A 19863-nucleotide genomic window follows, 5' to 3' on the forward strand; every position below is an offset into this window, starting at 1 on the left:
AGCCAAAGATATTGCAGTTGAACAGAAAAAGTTGATCATGAACTCAGCCACATCTTATTCTAAAAACCAGTTAGTAAGACCTTGGACAAATTACTCAACCCTTATGAGATTTGGGTTTTCATTTGTAAAATGGAGATAATAGTATACAGCAGAGGCTTTCAAAGGATGGTCCTTGAACCAGCAGCATGAGCATCACGTGGGAACTTGTTATAAATGCAAAATCTGGGATCCTATTCCAGACCTACTGAGTGAGATATGTGAGGAGTGGGCTCAGTGATGCATTCATATCTTCCTGACGCATTCTGATGCTTGAGAAACACTTGTATAGAAGTATGGAAACAGAAGAGAGTAGTCCACAGTGAGGTTGTGCTATGCTACCTGGGGAGAGCTGGTTGATTCTTGTGAGAATAGTTTTTTGGTTCAGTAGCCAAAACTTTGTGTGTCACTGGCACACAAAGAACTGGAGCATCCTTCAGGGTCAGGGTCCTGTTCACCAAGTTCATCTGCCTGAGTCAGTCTTCGTTATTCACAGAATCCATATCTGCGAATTCACCTACTTACTAAAATTTACTTGTAACCCCCAAATCAATACTTTTAGTACTTTCTGAGTCATTTATATACACACGCAGAAGGGAAAAAAATTTGAGTCACCTGATTCACATGTTCCCAGCTGAGGTCAAACAAGGCTCTGTGTTCTTACTTCACCTCTCATACTGTAAACAAGTGTCCTTTTTGTCATCTATTTGGTTTCCTTTACCTTCTTTTTTTTTCATTTGTGTGCTTTTTGTTGATGATTTTTCTGTTTAGAATGGTCCTGCAGAGTAGTGCTGAAGTGTTGTGTAGTGTTCCTAAGTGCAAGAAGGCTGTGATGTGCCTTATAGAGAAAATATGTGTGTTAGATAAGTTTGTTCTGGCATGAGTTATAGTGTTGTTGGTTGTGAGTGCAAAGCTAATGAATCAACAATATATATTAAATAAGGTGTCTTTAAACAGAAAGACACAGAAAATAAAGTTATGTATTGATCAGTTGGAAGAAAAAAAAAAGTCCAGAGGCTTGCATGAGCCTAATCCTGTATTTTTTCTAGGAGCAATGATTTAGCATTAGCTAAGTAAGTATTTGAGGATACTTTATAGAGCAAGACTCCCATGAGTAATGAGAATCAACTATACAAATCAGAATGATTGTGGATGCACTCACACTGAGAGATGGGGCTCTGCTGGGACCAAAATGCTAGTATCTGCAAAGGTAGCAATTTTTTTTTTCCCTGTCAGTAGACTTTAATGGAAAGCAGATCATAATCCAATATGTCCTCATGCTTTAGAACAAGGGGAGTTGGATGACCCCAGCAGTCTGAGATGTCCTAAGACAGCCATCTCCAGAATGGATGCTCTTGGTCATATCTGGCTCCTCCCTCACCTGTGGTTGGCTTCCTCAGCTAACAAAGTTTAGGACGTTCTGATAGTCAACGGGACTAGAAACTCTGGAAGGGTCTTGGTTAAGGTTCTTGGGTGCATGTGGCCCATACTTGCCTCTGGAACCGCTCTTTCTTCACATTCCCTAACCTCCCATGAGCAAACCTACAGGCCTGTTCATTCTTTCAGCTCTGTCGAGATACCTGGTCTGGTGGGCCCAGGAAGCCAGCCTACAGTTTACAGGGAACTTTCTGATTTTCTTTCTGACTCATTATATTTCACTTTAATTCTCAGAAGGCAATCGTTTTCTCTTATTTTCAATATCTTGCATCAGCTTTCATTGAAGCTCTGAAGTGCTGACCACAGATAGTATCTACTTAGTAAGATTGTTGTAAGGCTTGAATGAGCTAAACTCTGCAAAGAACACAGCACAATGAGCTTTTTGGTTAAGTGCTTGCTAAACCTTAATGTCATTTTTTTTACCTAAATCACTTTTACACAAAGTCTAGCACAGACTTGACAACAGATCACAGATTTGGCCAATGGCATCTCAAGAATTGTATGTTTTTTACTGATCAAATATTAATACAGGTTCACTGAAGAAAATTTGAGTTAATATAAAAGTATAAAGAAGAAAATGAAAACATAAATGTTATGAGATATATCACAGTTTATTTGATAATCTATTAATAAAATTTTGTTTCATAAATCTTTCCATAATTAGATAATGTTGTGATCCTTTCACATACACCTTTGCAGGCTATGCTGTATCTCTGCTGAGAATTGACTCCAGAGAAATTGCTGGGTTACTTTTCAATCCATACTAGCAAATGTCTTTCCAAAAAGTTTGTATCAGTTACATCGTTATAAACAAAACAAAACAAAGCAAAACAAAACAAAAATATACCAGTTGATTAGTTAAAAATGGCATCTTAATTTAAGGTTTAATTTCTATTTTATTGCTACTAAGACTGAGCACTTGTTCATATTTATGGACAGTTTGTATTTCTTCTTTTGCCAATTGCCAGCTTATATCCTTTGCTCATTTTCTTATTGGGGTATTTTTTTTATTTTCTAACTAAATTTTAAGAACCATTTCCCTTAAAAATATTAACCTTTTGCCTTTGTGGTTTGTATTTTAATTTTGTGTATGCTGTTTTTGGATATATACCTTAAAACTTTATGTAGTCATGTTTGTTTTCAACCTTCAAATATGAGATGTATTTTAAAGAGTTATATGAGGAAGATGTTTAATTTTTTTTTTCAAATCATTACCTATGAAATGACAATAATTTATCATTTGTTCCAATTGCTCCAATAGCATTTAACGTAGGTGTGTGCTGAAAGAAAATGCATTTGATTTAGAATAAAAAGACTGAGAGGTGATCTATCGTTGGGCAAGTTACTTCACACTGCTGGGCCTCAGTATCTTCATCTGTAAAATGAGACTGGTGTACCTACTTGATGAAGTTCTTGTGGAGGTTACACGAGATAAAAAGTATGCAAATATGTGAGGTGCACCACTGTCCCTATGAACTAAGTATTCTTGAAAATTGTTAGTTTAACCTTTTATTTGGGGCTGCTTGCTCACACTGTACAAAAGTGACATTTGAACATCTTCTGAAAGCAAAGAAACTAGCATTCCTATCTTTTTGTAAGAAATGTACATCTTTGTTGGTAAGAATTGCTAGGCAGATCTTACTAGAATGCATGCTTTTGGAAAATGGAATGAAATTCTAGTTTAATTCAGTAAACACACATGTGCGCTGGGAGACCGAGGTAGCTAAAGCAAAGCAGAATGTCAGGCTTGGGTCATGCCAGGAAATTTTGATTAGAGACTCCCCCTGTTTTGGTCAGAGTCTTTCCTCTAACGAATGCTCATATTGGGCTGTTATTTTCTTGGCATAGCAATTGAAGGAAGTAGGTACTCATTACCAAATAATTTTATTTTGAGTCCCTAGATAACAATAGATTTTCATTTAAAACGAAGAATAAGGGCACCTGGCCGGCTAAGTTGGTTAAGCATCTGACTTAATTTCGGCTCAGGTCGTTATCTCACAGTTGGTGAGATCAAGTCCTGCATCCGTCTCTGTGCTGACAGCAGCAAGCCTGCTTGAGATTCTCTCTCTCCCTCTCTCTGCTCTCCCCCCTGCCCCCCGCTTGTGCTCTCTCTCTTTCAAAATAAATAAATTAAAAAAATAAACTGCAGAATTATTGTGAAACACAATATACAAAAATACTATCTACATTTTTTGTTAGACTTTTAAATAAATGTACACAAACTAAGATTACAATGATACATACCAAATAGCTAACACCGTCATTTTGAGTGGAATTAGAAATAATTTCCATTTTCCTCTTTTTGTCTGTATTCTCACATGGGCTAGTTATTGCCTTTGCAATAAGAAACTGTTCTGTACACTCATATGTGTTTGTGTGTGTGTACATGTAAGAAATCTAAGCATTTCATGGTTCTACTTCCTCTTTTGCAAAACTATAATGAATACCTCATTGTTGGCATCATATTAAAAAAACCCACAAAACAAAACATAGCACATGTGGAATGATGTTAAAAAAGAAATCTCTCAATATGTTTGATAGAGGGAGAAAATTTGACCTTTGTGCTATTAAATATTTTAAAATGCATATTACAACCTATCTACAAATATGAAAATGGGGAAAATACATTTTTGTTAGTGTATCTTAAACAATAGCATAAGGAAAACTTCTTTAAAAACTGTAAGCCACTTGAGCATTCTTTACATGGTGTAATAAAATTTTTTAGTGACCCTATATCCAAGGAAGATAAAGAAAGAAACTACTCCTAAAAGCATTAGAGATTAGATTAAACAGGTTTTAAAAGTGTGGTGCACAGACCCACATAGGTCCCTGAGACATTTTCAGAGAGGCCATCGGGTCGAACCATTTTCTGATAATAATAAAAGATGTTATTTGTCTTTTTCACTGTGTTGACATTTGCACTGATGCTGCAAAAGCAGTGGTGAGTAAAACAGCTGGTGCTGGAGATCAAGGCAACGGCTCAAACCTGGCTAGTAGTGGTTCTTATGATTTTTATTGGCAAGCATTTATCATCATAATAAAGTTGCTAGTTTTACTTGGCTATCTTTGATAAAGCAGTAAAAGTTATTCATTTTATTAAGTCTACACCCTTGAACACGTGTTTTTATTTTTTTTTATATTTATTTATTTATTTATTTTTTAATTTTAACATTTATTTATTTTTGAGACAGAGAGAGAGCATGAACAGGGGAGGGTCAGAGAAAGAGGGAGACACAGAATCTGAAACAGGTTCCAGGCTCTGAGCTGTCAGCACAGAGCCGGACACGGGGCTCAAACCCACGGACCGCGAGATCATGACCTGAGTCAAAGTCGGACGCTCAACCGACTGAGCCACACAGGCGCCCCTGAACACGTGTTTTTAAAAAAATATATTTCTGAGGCGCCTGCCTGGCTCAGTTTGTAGAGCATGCGACTCTTGATCTAGGGGTCATCAGTTTGAGTCCCACGTTACGTATGGAGCCTACTTAAAAAATAAAAAAAAATAATAAATAATAAAGTGTTTCTGTATAACCACATGGGACATATGCATACAACATTTCTGCAGCACACGGAAGCACGATGTTCACAGTGACAAAAAACTTCTGCAGTTGTTTGAACTCAACTGGCCCTTTTTTTATAGAAGATTTTTACCTGAAAGAATGTGTGCCAGCCAAACTATTATTCCAACTTGGGTATGTGGCAGATATGTTCTTAAACATGAGGAAAACCTGTCCTTCAAGGAAAACAGCTGTCAGTATTTGTTGCCAATGATAAAATTTGAGGTAACGAGAAAATTAGAATTCTGGAAAATTTTAATCTGCTACCCATGAGATAAATAGCTTCTCAGGACTTGAAGACTTCTCTGATGAGATTTGTGGTGATATTAACAAATATGACTTTTTTCAATACTGTGTTAGGAAACTTGGAAGATCTACATAATCCACTGAAAAAATATTTTCCAAATTACTGAAGTATATTACAAAATCACATACATGGGTAAAACAGCCATTCAAAGTGCAAGACAGAACAATGGCTTTACGCAAAGTTCGTTGATATTGTTTCAGACTCCACTTGAAACTAACTTTTACCTCTTGTCCAGTTTGAATGTAGTATCAAAGAAGAATGTCCACAGACATTGTAAAAAGCTGTTAAATGCTTCTCTCTTTTCCGACTATAAATCTATGTGAGATTTGACTTTCTTCATGGAATTCAACCAAAACAAAATATTGCAACAGATTAAATGCTGAAGAAGACATGAGAATCCAGTTGTTTTCTATCAAACCAGATATTTTAAGAGGTTTGTAAAAATGTAAAACGGTGCCACTCTTCTTGCTGATTTTTGTCTTGTTATGAAAAATATAAATTTTTTTATAAAGATGTGATTTTATAATAATGTACGGCATGTTTCTTATTGGAATAATGAAATGAATCAATAAATAATCATTTAAAAAATTTCTCAGTTTTATTTTCTAAGATGCTGAATTTTGATAGATACAACCCACATAACTAAAGCTTTATAGGGTCTTAATTTTTGAAAATATAAGAAAGTCCTGAGGTCTAAAATTGTGAGGACTCTACTTAAAAATAACTAGAAATACTAAGTATGGATGAGAGAAAGAAAATTAATACTTGTTTTGAATGTTTGTTATATTCTGACCTCATTCAATTGTCATGATTACCCTAGGACATGAATATTATTATCCTCATTTATATGGGAAGAGACCTACTAAAAGAGAGTAAGTTGTTTGTCCAAGGTTAGGATTTAAACCCAGGTCTGAAGAACTCCTTACTCTTTCCTCTTATTGCCTTCCTACCAAAGAACATTTTATTCCATAATTATGAGGTTTGGATTGATCAAAGGATGACTATTATGTTTGGTATTTGAGTTCTTGGTGAGTATATGTTTGGGGGTGGTATCTGGACAGAGAAACTGGGAGAATTAGGGATGTGAAAGGCAAGGAAAAAATATAATACTGCAGGAAATAACTCATTATTTATAATTTTAAATAATGGCAAATTTTGCAAACAAGAATAAAAGAAACACCTTTGGAAAATATTGACTTTTCAAGAGATCAAATGGATGATTCTCCTTTGGGACTCCATTCACCACAGCTTGTGCAATGCTCTGCTCTCCCCCTAACTTCACTCTGTTGATGTTGGTAGTAACTACCACTTCCGGAGAACTTCAAGGTCAAGACCAGTACCAAATGCTTCATTACCTCACCCAGTCTTTACAACCACTCTGTGTGATCAGTATGGTTAATACAAACTGAAGCTTTAAGGGTGAAAATGTTCGCTTAAGTTGATGTTACTAGTGAGTAGACAAATCTGAACCTAATGCAGGGCTGATGGCAAAGCCCATGCTTTTAATGACCATGCTAATACTGTGTGCCTGCTTCTCAAAGAATTTCAGCTTTTTGAGGACTGAGTGTAAGTCTTTTTCTTCCAGATATCTCCATGCCTGGCACAAGGCTTGTTATGTAGTTGGAGCAGAGTAAATTTTTGTTGAATGAATTAATGAATAAATGAATGCATGAATGAAATGCAGTCAGAGCTATAAAAAGCCAAACTGCTTCCTTTTTTCTAGGAACCTGATTAAGGACAGGGTCTTATTGTTAGATGATGGGTTGCCAACTTAGCTGAGCCATTGGTTTGTTAATTTTAATTGTTTTCTCTGGTAACAGTCCTTACTCATTGGTTCCCATGGTCATTATTGTACTTGATGTTACTACCTCTTATCTGGCCTGTGACAGAAAGAATGATTTTGACTAAGCCCCTGGGGCAGAGGTTGGACTTTGTAATCCTAGATGAAACTGCACTACTAGACTTTCTACCAAAGCTTAACATACCAGAGATCTAAATAAATACAAATTAAAAATAAATAAATAAATACACATTTTAAGCAAATACAACATTCTCTATTAAATATATATATATATATATATATATATATATATATGAGGGCCAGAGCATCAGAAATGCTTTGGGAGGCTGTTAGAACCAAGTTCACTTCCCTTCACAAGTGAATCAAACAATTGATAATAGTAATCATACCTTACTATTTAATATGCAGCATAAATCTATTCTCTAGAAAGCTTTTTGTTGAGTCTTGCCAGAACTGCTATTCTTCTCTACTACCAGAAATCTGGCTTCATTTGGGGTAGCAATACACTTCCTTTGCAACTAGCCATGGCTATGTAACAAGTCCTGGCCAATGAGATGAAAGTATAAGGAATTGGGGAAAATTTGTGGCAAGACTCCTTAAATCAAGGAAATAAAATTCATCATCCATTTATGATTTTTTAAAAATTTACCAAATAAGGAATAGAAAAGAACTTTCTTGATCTGATAAAAGGAATAAAAACAAAACAAAACAAAACAAAACAAAACAAAAAACAGTAGCTGATAATATAACCAATAGTGAAACATTGAAGATTCCCTCCTAAGATCACAAGCAAGTTAAGTAACATCATTCTCCACTTCTATTTAAAATCGTATTAATGACCCTAAGCAGTACAACAAGACAAGAAACAGAAAGAGGAGGCATAAGTATTGGAAGAGGAAGAGGTTGTTATAAATGACACAATCATGTACATAAAAAATTCTAAGAAATCTATAAAAAACTAAACTGGAACCAATAAGAAAAATTTATCAAGGCTGCAGAATGCAATGTGAATATGCAAAATAATTCCATTTCTATATGTTATCAACAAACAAGTAGAAAATACCTTTAGCAACAGAATTTAAAAAAAAAAAACAAACAACCCTAGGAATAAATCAAAAAAAGGATGTATAGGATATCTACCCTGAAAATGACAAACCATTGCTGAAAGAAAGTAAACAAGACCTAAATGAATGAAAATATATGTCATATGCAATGATTGGAACATTCAGTATTTTTAAGATGTCCATTCTCCATAAATTGACTTATCATTTCAATGCAATTCCAATCAAAATCTCAGCATATTTTCTGAAGAAATCTACAATGTGATTCTAAAATTTCTGTGGAAATGCAAAGGATCTAGAATAGCAAAACAAAAGAGGAACAAAGTTGGAGAATTTATGCTCCTGATTTTAAGACTGTTTATAAAGTTGTAGTAATAAAGACTGTAAGGCATTGGTGGTTACATGGGTGTATTCAATGGATCAGGGGAACAGAATGGAGTGTCCAGAATTACATTCATACATATATAGTCAATTACTTATTAACAAAGATATAAAGGTAATTCAATGGGGAAAGGAAAGTCTTGCTTAACAAATAGTGCTGGAGCAATTGGGTATTTGCATGAAAACAAAAGATGAACCTAAGCCTTTTCCGCATTCTAAATACAAAAACCAATTTGAGGTCATAGACCTAAATGCAAAAGCTTCAACCGTAAAGTTTCTAGAAGAAAAATAGGAAGAATATTTGGGATATTTGCTAAGGTAAAGATTTTTTTTAGGACAAAAAAACACACTAGCCACAAATTTAAAAATTGAAAAATGGAACTCCCACAAAATTAGAAACTTTTGCTTGACCAAAGGCATTGCTAGAAAAATAAAAATACAACCCACAAACAGGGAAGAAATATTTGTGAAACATATATTTGACAAAGAACTTTTATCCAGGATATACAAGGAAATTATATAACATAATATTCAAAAGAATCTAATTTTTAAAAATGGGCAAAAAACTTGAAAAAATACTTCACAAAATAAGATATGAGAATGGAAGGAAAACCATGAAAAGATGCTCAACATCATTTGTTATTAGGGGAATGCAAATCAAAACTACAATAATATACATAGCTATCAGAATGGCTAAAACTGGAAAGACTGACAGTACTAAGTGTTATCAAGGATTTTGAATGATTGGAACACACTGCTGATGGAAATGCAAAATGGCAAATCTACTTTGGAAAACAATCTGATAGTTTATTTAAAAATTAAAACTACACTTATCATACAATTTAGTAACTCCAATTCTAGGTATCTATCCAAGAGAAATAAAAACATACATACACACAAAGATTTAGTAGCAAGTGATCATGGCAGCATTTTTCATGATAGGCAAAAAATGGGAAACAATCCAAATATCCATCAATGAAAGAATGAATAAACAAAGTGTAGTAAATCCATACAACGGACTATTACTTAAAACTGAAAGGAACAAGCTACTGATCAACATAAAATCATGGATGAGTCTCAGAAACATTATATTGAATAAAAGAAGCCAGAAACAAAAGGTGTATACTATATTATTTCATTTATATGAAATCCAGCAATAGGCAAAACCAATCTAAATTATGGAAATCAGAAAGCAGTTACCTCTAGGCGAATAGAACCGACTATAATGTGGCACAAAGAAACTTTCTGAGGTGATGGAAATGTTCTACATCATGTTTTATGTGGTAATTACATTGGTATATTCAATTGTCAAAACTCATCAAACTGAACATTTCTGATGTATGGCATCTTGGTGCGTGTCAATGATACCTCGAAATAAAAGGTGGGGAGAAAGGCAGTGCCTTTTATTGATCTGCCCCTCTTTTCCTCTTTCTTTACTGCCTGGAATGAAGAAGTAATGAGTTGCATCCCTGAAAACTCCTTGGGCCTTGAAGATAAAATCCAAGAGTCAATGATGGGAGAGCAAAAAGCAGATAAGGCCCAGATCCCTGATGTGTGGAACTGCCATACCAGCCTTGAATTGCCTTTTTCTAGACTCCCTTCATGTGAAAAAGAAAACAAAAACCAAAAACCTTCCCTTTTTAAGCTACTATCTCTGGTGCTTGCAACCAAACACAATTCCTAACAGCTACAATCAGTGATGAGTTCCTTTCATGGTCAAATTATCTTTGTCTATGTCAGATTCTAGTTGGGAACCACACTGAAAAGTTTTTAAATGATATTATAAAGGTGCTTGTCTTTTAGAGATTGATGCCTTGGGTGTATAAAAGTATTAAAAGTCAATATACTTTTGGAAAGCCGTTGCATATATACTGGATTCATAGTAGTAAGGGGCTTGGTTTTAGACCAACCCAGATTTTGGTACAGATCACTGATTAGTCATGTGGCCTTGGGAAAATTACTAACCTCTCAGAGCCTCTGTTACTTCCTCTGAGTAGAAGGATGATAAAACCTGCTTTGAACTGCTGTTATTATGAAGATTGAATGAGGTCATGTGTGTGCAACCTGTAGCACAGTGTCTGGCACACAGCAAATGGTAGCTCTTTTTAATGGAAGGATGTTGAATCATTTGATTTTGAACGTGTCATTGACCGTACACGTATGCCATCACAAAGCAACTTTCCCTTGACCATCACCTGGATAACACCTGGTTTTAATAGCTGACAGTAGCAGGTTACAATAGAGTCCATAATGCTTATTTTCCTACTGAATTGGGTAGCAGAGAAGGCTGGAAATAATAGGAGAAAGCCAAGCGATAAGAGAAATCCACATTTCCCAAAGTATGTCAGAGGGAACTGTATAAATTGTTATTTTGGCAGAAATCATGGTCATGGAGAAAAATACTCTGAGAAAGTATGGGTTACTGTCAAACAGCCTCAGAAAGAGGCGGCCTTTGGGAATAGAAGGTCTCTGAGAGGTTGTAGATGGACACAGGCCATTGAAACCTATAGTGAAAGAGTCACTTCCCCTGTCTGCAGAACACAAAGCCAAATTTGCCACTCCTGAAAAAAGATTCTACACAGGAAGACAGATGTGAGGATGCTGAGAGAACCCAAGGCCAGAACCAGGTATTAAGATGAGGTCACCTTGGTTCCAAAATGCCCGGACAACTGAGAGAGCTGCCAAGATCCAACCTGGCAGGAGGGAAATGCCAGGGAGTTAGCAAGCTCCTGGCAAGTGCCACTCAGAGCAGGGCCATCTCTACAGAAAATCAGTGTTCAAAGATGCCAGAGAATCATTTACTTACCTGCAAGGGTTGGCGATTTCTTCTGGTGTTGTTTTCATAAAAGGGGAGACGGGTTTTTCCACAAAAGAGCCGAAGCCCAGTCTAAAGTTGCTGGTTAATTTAGACATCTCCTTGGAAAGCAGGGAGCCCAGCTCTTTGATTGTGTTGAGGTCATCATCCATGGAGGCTGAGAGGTCCATGAGGTAATACAAGTCCACTGGGTAGTCCTCTGTCTGGCGGACTTGCACTTGCAGGGTCTGTTCACTACCTGCAAAGCCCATGTAAGAAAAGAAAATCCTTAAAAATACATTGAGACTGGGGCACCTGGGTGGCTCAGTCGGTTGGGCGTCCGACCTCAGCTGGGGTCATGATCTCACGGTCCGTGAGTTCAAGCCCCACATCAGGGTCTGTGCTGATAGCTCAGAGCCTGGAGACTGCTTTGGATTCTATGTACCCCCCCCCACCCCCCTGTGTACTCTCCCTCCCACAGTCGTGCTCTGTCTCACTCTGTCTCTCAAAAATAAATAAATGTTTAGATGAAAAATACATTGAGACTTACTTGTGAATAGCCATTTACTGGGCCAACTGGCTACTTCATACCAATAAGAACTTGCTGAAGATACTGAGGATTTCATAAACTACCTGGTCAAGTTCACAAGTGAATGAGCCCATGAAAAATCTTTCAGCAGTGAGTTTAGAGCTACTAAAGGAGGTAAAAGTTAGGATATTTTATATCTCCTTGGGAGAACTAGCATCCATTTAGATGGAAGATAAGCTGAATTTTTTGTATGTGGTTTTAGCAAGGGAGAAGAAAATAAAGAGGTGTTTAAAGCTACATTACAGTTCTTGAAGAAATGTGAGGTAGGCCCTAACAACATTTGAGCAATTCAAATGCTTACTATTAGATAAGCTTATTTTAGTGATGCATTTGGAGTGTGAGTGACCAATGTGAATGAAGAAGAGTATTAGGCCAGAGATTCTCTATTTCCTTAAGAATGGGAACTCTGACTCATAATAATCATGATATGTAACATGGTACCAGATCTATTAGCTTAATAATGGTATTACCATATGTGACGGTAGATTTATTTACATGAGCCAATGCTCGTGTAAATCACAACATACCTGGTCTCAATTTAAGAGTCAAGCTTTGAGGTGCAATCTGAACAATGTCAGAACTATTTTTCTGTCTGCCTACACTGAGAGGCTTATTTATAAGTATTTCTATTTGGGAGACAGGGTTTTCGATGAAGGTTAGTTGACATCCTTTAGCTAAAAGAGTTGCTGGGGTATCACACCTTTCTCCAATTCCATATGGATGGGTAAAATTCTAAAACAAGAAAAAAAAAACAATAAAGAGAAAAATAAGACAAATCTCCGTTTCTTTATAAGACAAAAATTTTTTTGCTTGTTTTGCTAGTTAGGCAGCTTGCCATACTCAGTGTATCATATCCCCATGTGCCTAATGTTAATTGTAGGCCTAAAATTAAGTTATAGCAGAATAACCAGAGAATTCTGCCGGTGAAATTCTGAGTAAAATTGGATTCTCCTTTTAATTATACCAGTTGAATTCCCCTACCAGTTGTTTATTTGTTTGTGTTGCTATTTTGTTCTTAATGCTCACTTCTTTAAAGCTCTGTGCCATGACCACCAGATCCTTGAAACAGTTGGTTGATAAAGTTAATATCATTCCATGAAAATATCTGCTTGGATTGACCTGTAGGCTCCTGGACTGTCTTAGCTCTCCGTGTGTCTGTTATCAAATCTGATGACAAAGAAAGCCTTTCCTGTGGGTTCTGAAAGGGCAAAGATTGTGACATCTCCCCATCTAGCTCTCTGTTCTGGCTTAACTTGTGGATACATTCATTACCCCTCTATTGAGTCCTTACTTCACTAAAGTTGGCCTCTTGGGGACTGTAAACTCAATGTCTGAAAGTATTCCAGTTCAAGGTCTTTTGGAACTTTTCTCCAAGATTTGGAAGTGGAGAAGGGAAGCAAAGAGAATATGGTGTAAAAGACTACTTTTTTGTGTAGGACTCAGGAGTTTCCCAGGCCCCTTCTGATCCACTTGGTAACAGGAGGCAGTGAGATGATGTTTCCAGGCTAGAAACAACCTTGCAACATTGACCCAGATGGAGTTGAGAGATAATTACCTGTCTTACCCCACAGCACAGCTGCTCTAGAGCTACTGAAGTTCTAGGCAACGTCAAATTTGAGGCTCATGGACTGTCATGCTTGGAAAGAAGCAAACCAAGGCTCATAGGGTTTTCCTCATCTCTTAGAATTCTAAGCCACTCTAGCTATTTCACCAACTAGAAAGGTTACATTTCTTCTGAAATTGATTTTTTAGAATTCATTATGTGTCAGTGAAGCCTGGTACATATTTGAGGCACAATATCAACACAATATCGCTGCCACCACCTGTAACCACAGTGTTGGCCAAAGTGTCAGAGGTGGTGTTAACCATAGAACCTATTTTTTTTTCCAATCTACTCTAAACAGAAGCCTTGTGTACTGTTTGCTTCAGTTGTCTCAACTGATGTAACTACTTCTCCTGTTAGAGTGTGTTCAGAATACTCTGCCTTTGAAAATTGACAATAATGTGACTAACAAGTGTCACGCACAAGTAAAGCTATTCAGGAGTGACTTAAGAAACCCCCTCTAATGAGTGCTAAAATAATACATTTAAATAAAAATCTACAGGTAGGCGTATTGTTAGACTGATTTGTTGTTGTGGGTCTCTGGCATGAAATTAACACCATCTTCTTCAGAGAGTCAACATAAAAAAATGTGGGTTTTCCTCTTTGTATATTCTCAAAACTGCTTTTGATATATGAGTTTACAAAAAGCATAACTCCCTCACATGTGTATGTATGTCCCATCAGTCAGAACAGTAGTGGGGGAGTGAGCTGGGTTTGTGCTCTGTGTCTGTGAGGCTTTCCTCCATGGTATACACTCAACTTGGAATTTGAGATTTAGTAATTATAGCCTACTCCTGAGCCAGGCACTCAGGTTTGTTCCCCTTTGAGCATACTACTCAGTTCTTGCTGAACTTGGCGTTTGTATGCTTTGATTTGTGTTCAGATTCTTTTTGTGAGATTCAGTAGAGAATTGTTTTAAATCCAGGAAGAGTTAAGACAGCTCAGGAATCATTTACAGATGGCTCTAAGGTGTCACAGGAGGCAGTGACTTAGGATTCCTTGTTACATGTGCCCCCACCCCCTTATACTACTTTTACATAGTTTTCCGTTTGATCAGATAAGGAATGTCTGTTTCGGGCTTTGTCATCAGTGTGGTACAGAGTCACCAAGCTCATGAAAGCTTAATTTTTAAAAGAACTGGATACTGTCTGAATACTAAAATTTGCCCCAAACCTGGAAGACATCTCTTAGAACACAGCGGGGGCTCCGAATGGATCCTTAGACAGAGTGCAACCATGCTATTGAAGTTAAATGTATGTTTAACTTTAGAAAATATCCTCTCCGTGATCTCTGATTACTCAGAGCCTTGGCATTTGACATGTAACCGGTTAGAAGCGACTTTAAAATAAGAGGAGGGATCAGGTTAATAAAAGATCCCGAGTTAGGTATTTTTCACAATGATTTGACATTCACTACTTCCGCAAATTGTTTCTGAGAGTAATCACGTGAATGACACTGTGATCTACTAATGCTTACATTTTTCTTTCCTGATTTGTTTCGCTCCTATACCCCACAGAAAGCAGAAAACTATCAGAATAATCATCGAAGGAATCCGCAGGAAGTATAACTGCAGTTTTTATAAACACGATGAGGTCATTTGTTTTACCTCCTGAGAACACCAGGCACACTGAGGTCCAATGAGTAAGCAGTCTTCACAGGTTTCTGCACCTCCCATAGCACAGCCACCTGTGTTTAAACCCAGCAAGACACAAGGGATTCAGCACACTTTCGGTCACTCCACTTACGAGAAAGAAGTATGGCTCTTAAAATACATGAATGAAACAACATCAAAGTCAATTTTAGTCTTCAAAGATCAGTCCTTGAAATTTTGGCAGCTCGTTAAAAAGTTCATATTTTACATCCGTCACATTGAGAACACTTATGTCTTTTTAGCCGAAATGATCATTCTTTTTTTTCTTGAAATATAAAACTATCTCAGCTTTCACAAACTTAGAATCATTCAATTTATTAGCCTCATTCCTATCATCCACTTTAATTTTTAGAAATTATTTGCAACCATTAAAAAATGCTTCTCTCTTAAATGTGTTATTTTTTTATTCTTAAAATAAGGTCTTCTTTTTCAAGATTATTACTCTTAAGCGGAAGACCTTGTACAATAGAATAGCTGGAAAAGTTACCAAGATGGTTGTCACGAAGGTATTAAGGAGCCCTATTGTGTAGAAAAGCTGTTTAATTCTCCTCATTAAGATGCCCACGCAACCTTTGTATTTATTTACCTGAAGCCTAGAGCATTTGCTGTGGGAACAGCCCTGCCTCCGCCTGTAATTTGTTAGTGTTCCTTCAATGGCAACGAGCAAACGAACAGATCAAATAAAAAATGACTTCAGATCTAGTTTCTGAACCAAATGACAGGTTTGTCAAGCATACCGTGAAAGCAATATATCGGAGAGCTTAGGTCTTACCTTGTACGTGATCGTTCCTTCCTAGAAATAGAAAGAACAGGCAAAGCAGTTCAATCCCCATTCGTTTCAGTTCTCGCTGTGCAGACAGATTAAAAAATGAATTACCTTCAACATTACAAGACCAAAGCTGAACATCGTTAAAGTCTTTCTTTTCTTGAGGTGTAAAATTTTAAATACTACTTACGCTGCTTTGAAAAGAAACTTGAGATGTAAATTTAAAAGTTTTCATTAAGACTGAAATGAAAACAGGCTACCTGGACAGGTAAAGAAGGAAAGCTGTGTTTAAAAGCAACTTCAACATGATTTACTTCCTTGTTCTCCTTATAAGGAAGGCAGGTGTACGTACAATCACCAAGAAGGTGGGGAAATTCATTCAGTAGAAATTTTTGTATAAATTCTCTTAGTCTCTCTGCACCCTAGAGAAAGTTAATATCTTTAGTGAAATAGTAATCAATGAAATGTCAAAAGAGCAATGGAACTAGAATCTAAAGTTTTTCCTAAAATAGTTTTAATTTAATGGCAACAGTAAAGGTGATACATAAAATACAAGGCTATAACTTCTATGTAAGAAGGGTTTTAAAAATAAGCTAAAAGCAGATACCTGAGATTTTTGTATTCCATTGTTAAATCCTTTGCAGAAAATTGAAATGAACTCTGAAAAATAAAATTCATTTTACAGTCAAACTAGAAGGCAGACTAGGGAAAGCAAAACACTGCTCCTTTGTTTTTCATATTGGATGAAAGATATTTTTTCATGAGTATAGAATTCTTTTTTTTAAGTTTATTTATTTTGAAAGAGAGAGGGCACAAGTAGGGGATTGGCAGAGAGAGAAGAGAGAGAGGGAATCCCAAGCAGGCTCCATGCTGTCAGCACAGGGCCTGACGCGGGGCTCAAACACAAACTGTGAGATCATGACCTGAGCTGGTATCAACAGCCAGACACTTAAACAACTGAACCACCCAGGAGCCCCCTCAGCATAGAATTCTCAATTAAAAAGTGTTATTGGAAATAAATATAATATATGAAAATGAAATTAGACCCAGAGTAGATAATTTCACAACAACAGCAATGGACACAGGAATGGTGGTGCCTAGGATTCAGCATCCCTTTGGATAGGGACCAACGGCTCTTCTTTCTGTCCCAGGCTCTAACTCGCCACTTAGCCCATAGCAGGTATTTACTTGTTAAAAGAAAGAGTGACCAGTTTAAAATATATACAATCTATGGCTAAATTCATGTGGTTGATTGCCTATTTTCCCAATGTATTCAGGAGAGTGTTTGGGGATTTGTAAAAACTGAAAACCGGTAAGAATCAAATATTCGCTTTGTTACTCTCTAAACTCTCTGACCTTGGACAGGCTTCTTTGTGGCTGGGCCTATGTCCTGGGAGATTATCCTTTAAAGGTGTATTTCTAGACAAGCATGAGAATTCTGTGGAGAGAGGAAAAGCTAATTATAGACTGCTCAGGTTCTTCTTGGAAGGCTGTGTTCAATTTTGAACTCCATCATACACAAGAACATGAAAGAACATGGCAAGAATCCTGTAGAGAGAAACTAGAATTATTAAAAAGCTGAAAGATATACCTTTTGGGAGAAAAATACAGTTGTACAAAATCAGTCGATTTATAAAAGCTTGAAGAAGAAATATTTGAGGAACAAAATATCTGTGTCCTTGATATTGTCTCCATATTTGTACTTAGTATTAACAGTCATTCATTCATTCATTCATTCCTTCAGCAAATATTTATTGAACATCTACTCTGTGCCAGATATTGTTCTAGAAGCAGAGGATATGTCAGTGAACAAAAGCAAGTTCTTGACTCATGAAGCATATAGTCTAAGCTGCTTCTTAAAATCAGGCAATAATGAAGTTGAATAAAAATTACAAAGCTGGGTAAAAGGAAAGAGGGGTAGAGAGGGTATGTTATTTTATTTAGGATAATCAGGGAAGAGTTTTCTGCTCAGCTGACATCTGACAGAGCCCTAACTGACTTCGGCAACCAAATCCAAATGCCTTGAGACAGCCTTGTGCTCAGCATTGTCAAAGACAGTGAGAACAAAAACGGACAAGAAGCGTAGGAAATGAGGTCAGATTTAGAGGCAGAGGCCAGAGTGCATGTAGTCTCGACCTTGAACTTTATTCTAAATGTGTTTGCAAGGTCATTGGAAGGTCGAAAGCAGAATAATATTATTTGATTTGCATTTAAAAAGAATTACTCTGGCTGCCATGGAGGTCATAATGTATGGGGGAAGATTAGAAGGCAAGAGGCTGATTAGAAATTTATGGCAATTGTTGAGGACAGAGACAAAATGATTGAAACTAGGGTGTTGATGATATAGGAGGACAGTGGTAGGCGGATACAGGTTATAATTTGAAAATAGAATAAGGCTTATGGAATATTGGTGTGCATATGGAAGAGAGATTTTTGGCCTGAGCAACTGAATATATAATACTCTTTCCTAAGAATGGTTACCCTGGGTAAAGATCAGGCTTCACATGATGGAGGATGGAACTAAAAAATACGTTATGCTTGAGACCTCTAGAAGATAACCAAGTGAAGATGCCACATAGGCAGCTTGGTATCTGAGTCTGGGAGTGGGGGTGGTTTTGAAGTGTGAACTGTAAATTTGAGACCATCAACATGGATTTAAGCTGAATTAGATCCCAAGCAAGGGAAGGTAGATAAGGAAGAGCTCTGAGAACTAAACCCTGGGGCCTGCAAATAGCTAGGGGTCTGGAGCAGAAGGATCCAGTAAAGGAAGCTGCTATCTAAAAAATACTCCTCTAGCTAAACAGGAACTTCTTTCCTGGAAGACCATTCTCCAAGTATCTCCCACATTTGTGTATATCTTGCAAGCAGAGGCACTGACTGCTTTTGTTCTAGATTATCTTTTCAAGGGTGTTTGCAAAGTGAATAGCCTTTGAAGGTAGAGATACTGTCTGTCTGTGGGACAAAGAGCAAATTGCTTCCAGCTTTGGAAGACAGAGATGAGTCACCCTCAGAATAGGAGCAAGCATGCTTATTGCCCATTATAAAGGATTCGGTTTCCCTAAGCTTGGGGCTCCTCTCTTGTAACACAGGCATTCACATGAGCAGGTGCCACTTCTTCCCCTTTGTGTCACCTCCTGGGAATTGGCCTTGGGGCACGGGTAAAAAGAAAGTGCTGTTCCTCTGGCCATTGCTATTGCTGTGAATAACATTGTCCATTATCTCTGACCTTGGCACCTCATGTGTCTGTCAGCACCCATGGATCTGTGATAAGCTAACTTGTTAGCTTGCAAGGAAAATCTCAAGTCCTTCACAGTTCTTGACAATTTTCTACTTGAAATCCACCTTTTCCTATAGACTAAACATGCAATTGTCAAATCTCATTTTTAAAAAACAAATTTTAACGTTTTTTGAGAGAGAGAGAGACAGAGACAGAGACAGAGTATGAGAGGAGGAGGAGCAGAGAGAGGGAGACAGAATCTGAAGCAGGCTTCAGGCTTTGAGCTGTCAGCACAGAGCCCGATGCAGGCTCAAACTCATGGACCGCAAGATCATGACCTGAACCAGTTGAACCCTTAACCGACTGAACCACCCAGGTGCCCCTGTCAAATCTCATTTTGAAAGATAATCTTACACCCCAAAAGACTGCCTAAAATACCTTAGACTGACCAGTGCCACCCCAGTCATTGAGCTGTCTGTGTACCCACTGACCTCCCTGGCAACCACCATCAGGTACTTTGGACGAGCTGGGATCAAGGATACCTGCACAACCCTGGATGTGACCACTCCCTAGAAAGTTTTCTCTAAGGATCTAGCCACCACCAAAAATCTACCTCTCCCAGCCTGTCTTGCAGTTAAGAGAATTCCAGTGACTAACTCATGC

At 37.2% G+C, this 19863-nt stretch overlaps 1 protein-coding gene across 1 annotated transcript in view; it reads right to left on the minus strand.

Annotated features, from left to right (window-relative positions):
- The window catches only part of ITGB6 (integrin subunit beta 6), a 79767-nt gene extending 63254 nt beyond the window's left edge, over nt 1–16513 (minus strand). The window contains exons 1-5 of the mRNA XM_043576867.1: nt 16174–16513; nt 15990–16065; nt 15173–15252; nt 12491–12695; nt 11387–11633 (exon numbers count right to left, since the gene is read on the minus strand). Coding sequence (XP_043432802.1) covers nt 11387–11633; nt 12491–12695; nt 15173–15252; nt 15990–16065; nt 16174–16218 — 653 coding nt within the window. The 5' untranslated portion in view covers nt 16219–16513. The remainder of the gene's footprint in view (nt 1–11386; nt 11634–12490; nt 12696–15172; nt 15253–15989; nt 16066–16173) is intronic.
- Nucleotides 16514–19863: the final 3350 nt, after the last annotated feature.

The sequence above is a fragment of the Prionailurus bengalensis genome, chromosome C1 (assembly GCF_016509475.1).
Source record: "Prionailurus bengalensis isolate Pbe53 chromosome C1, Fcat_Pben_1.1_paternal_pri, whole genome shotgun sequence".
Classification (NCBI taxonomy): Eukaryota; Metazoa; Chordata; class Mammalia; order Carnivora; family Felidae; genus Prionailurus; species Prionailurus bengalensis.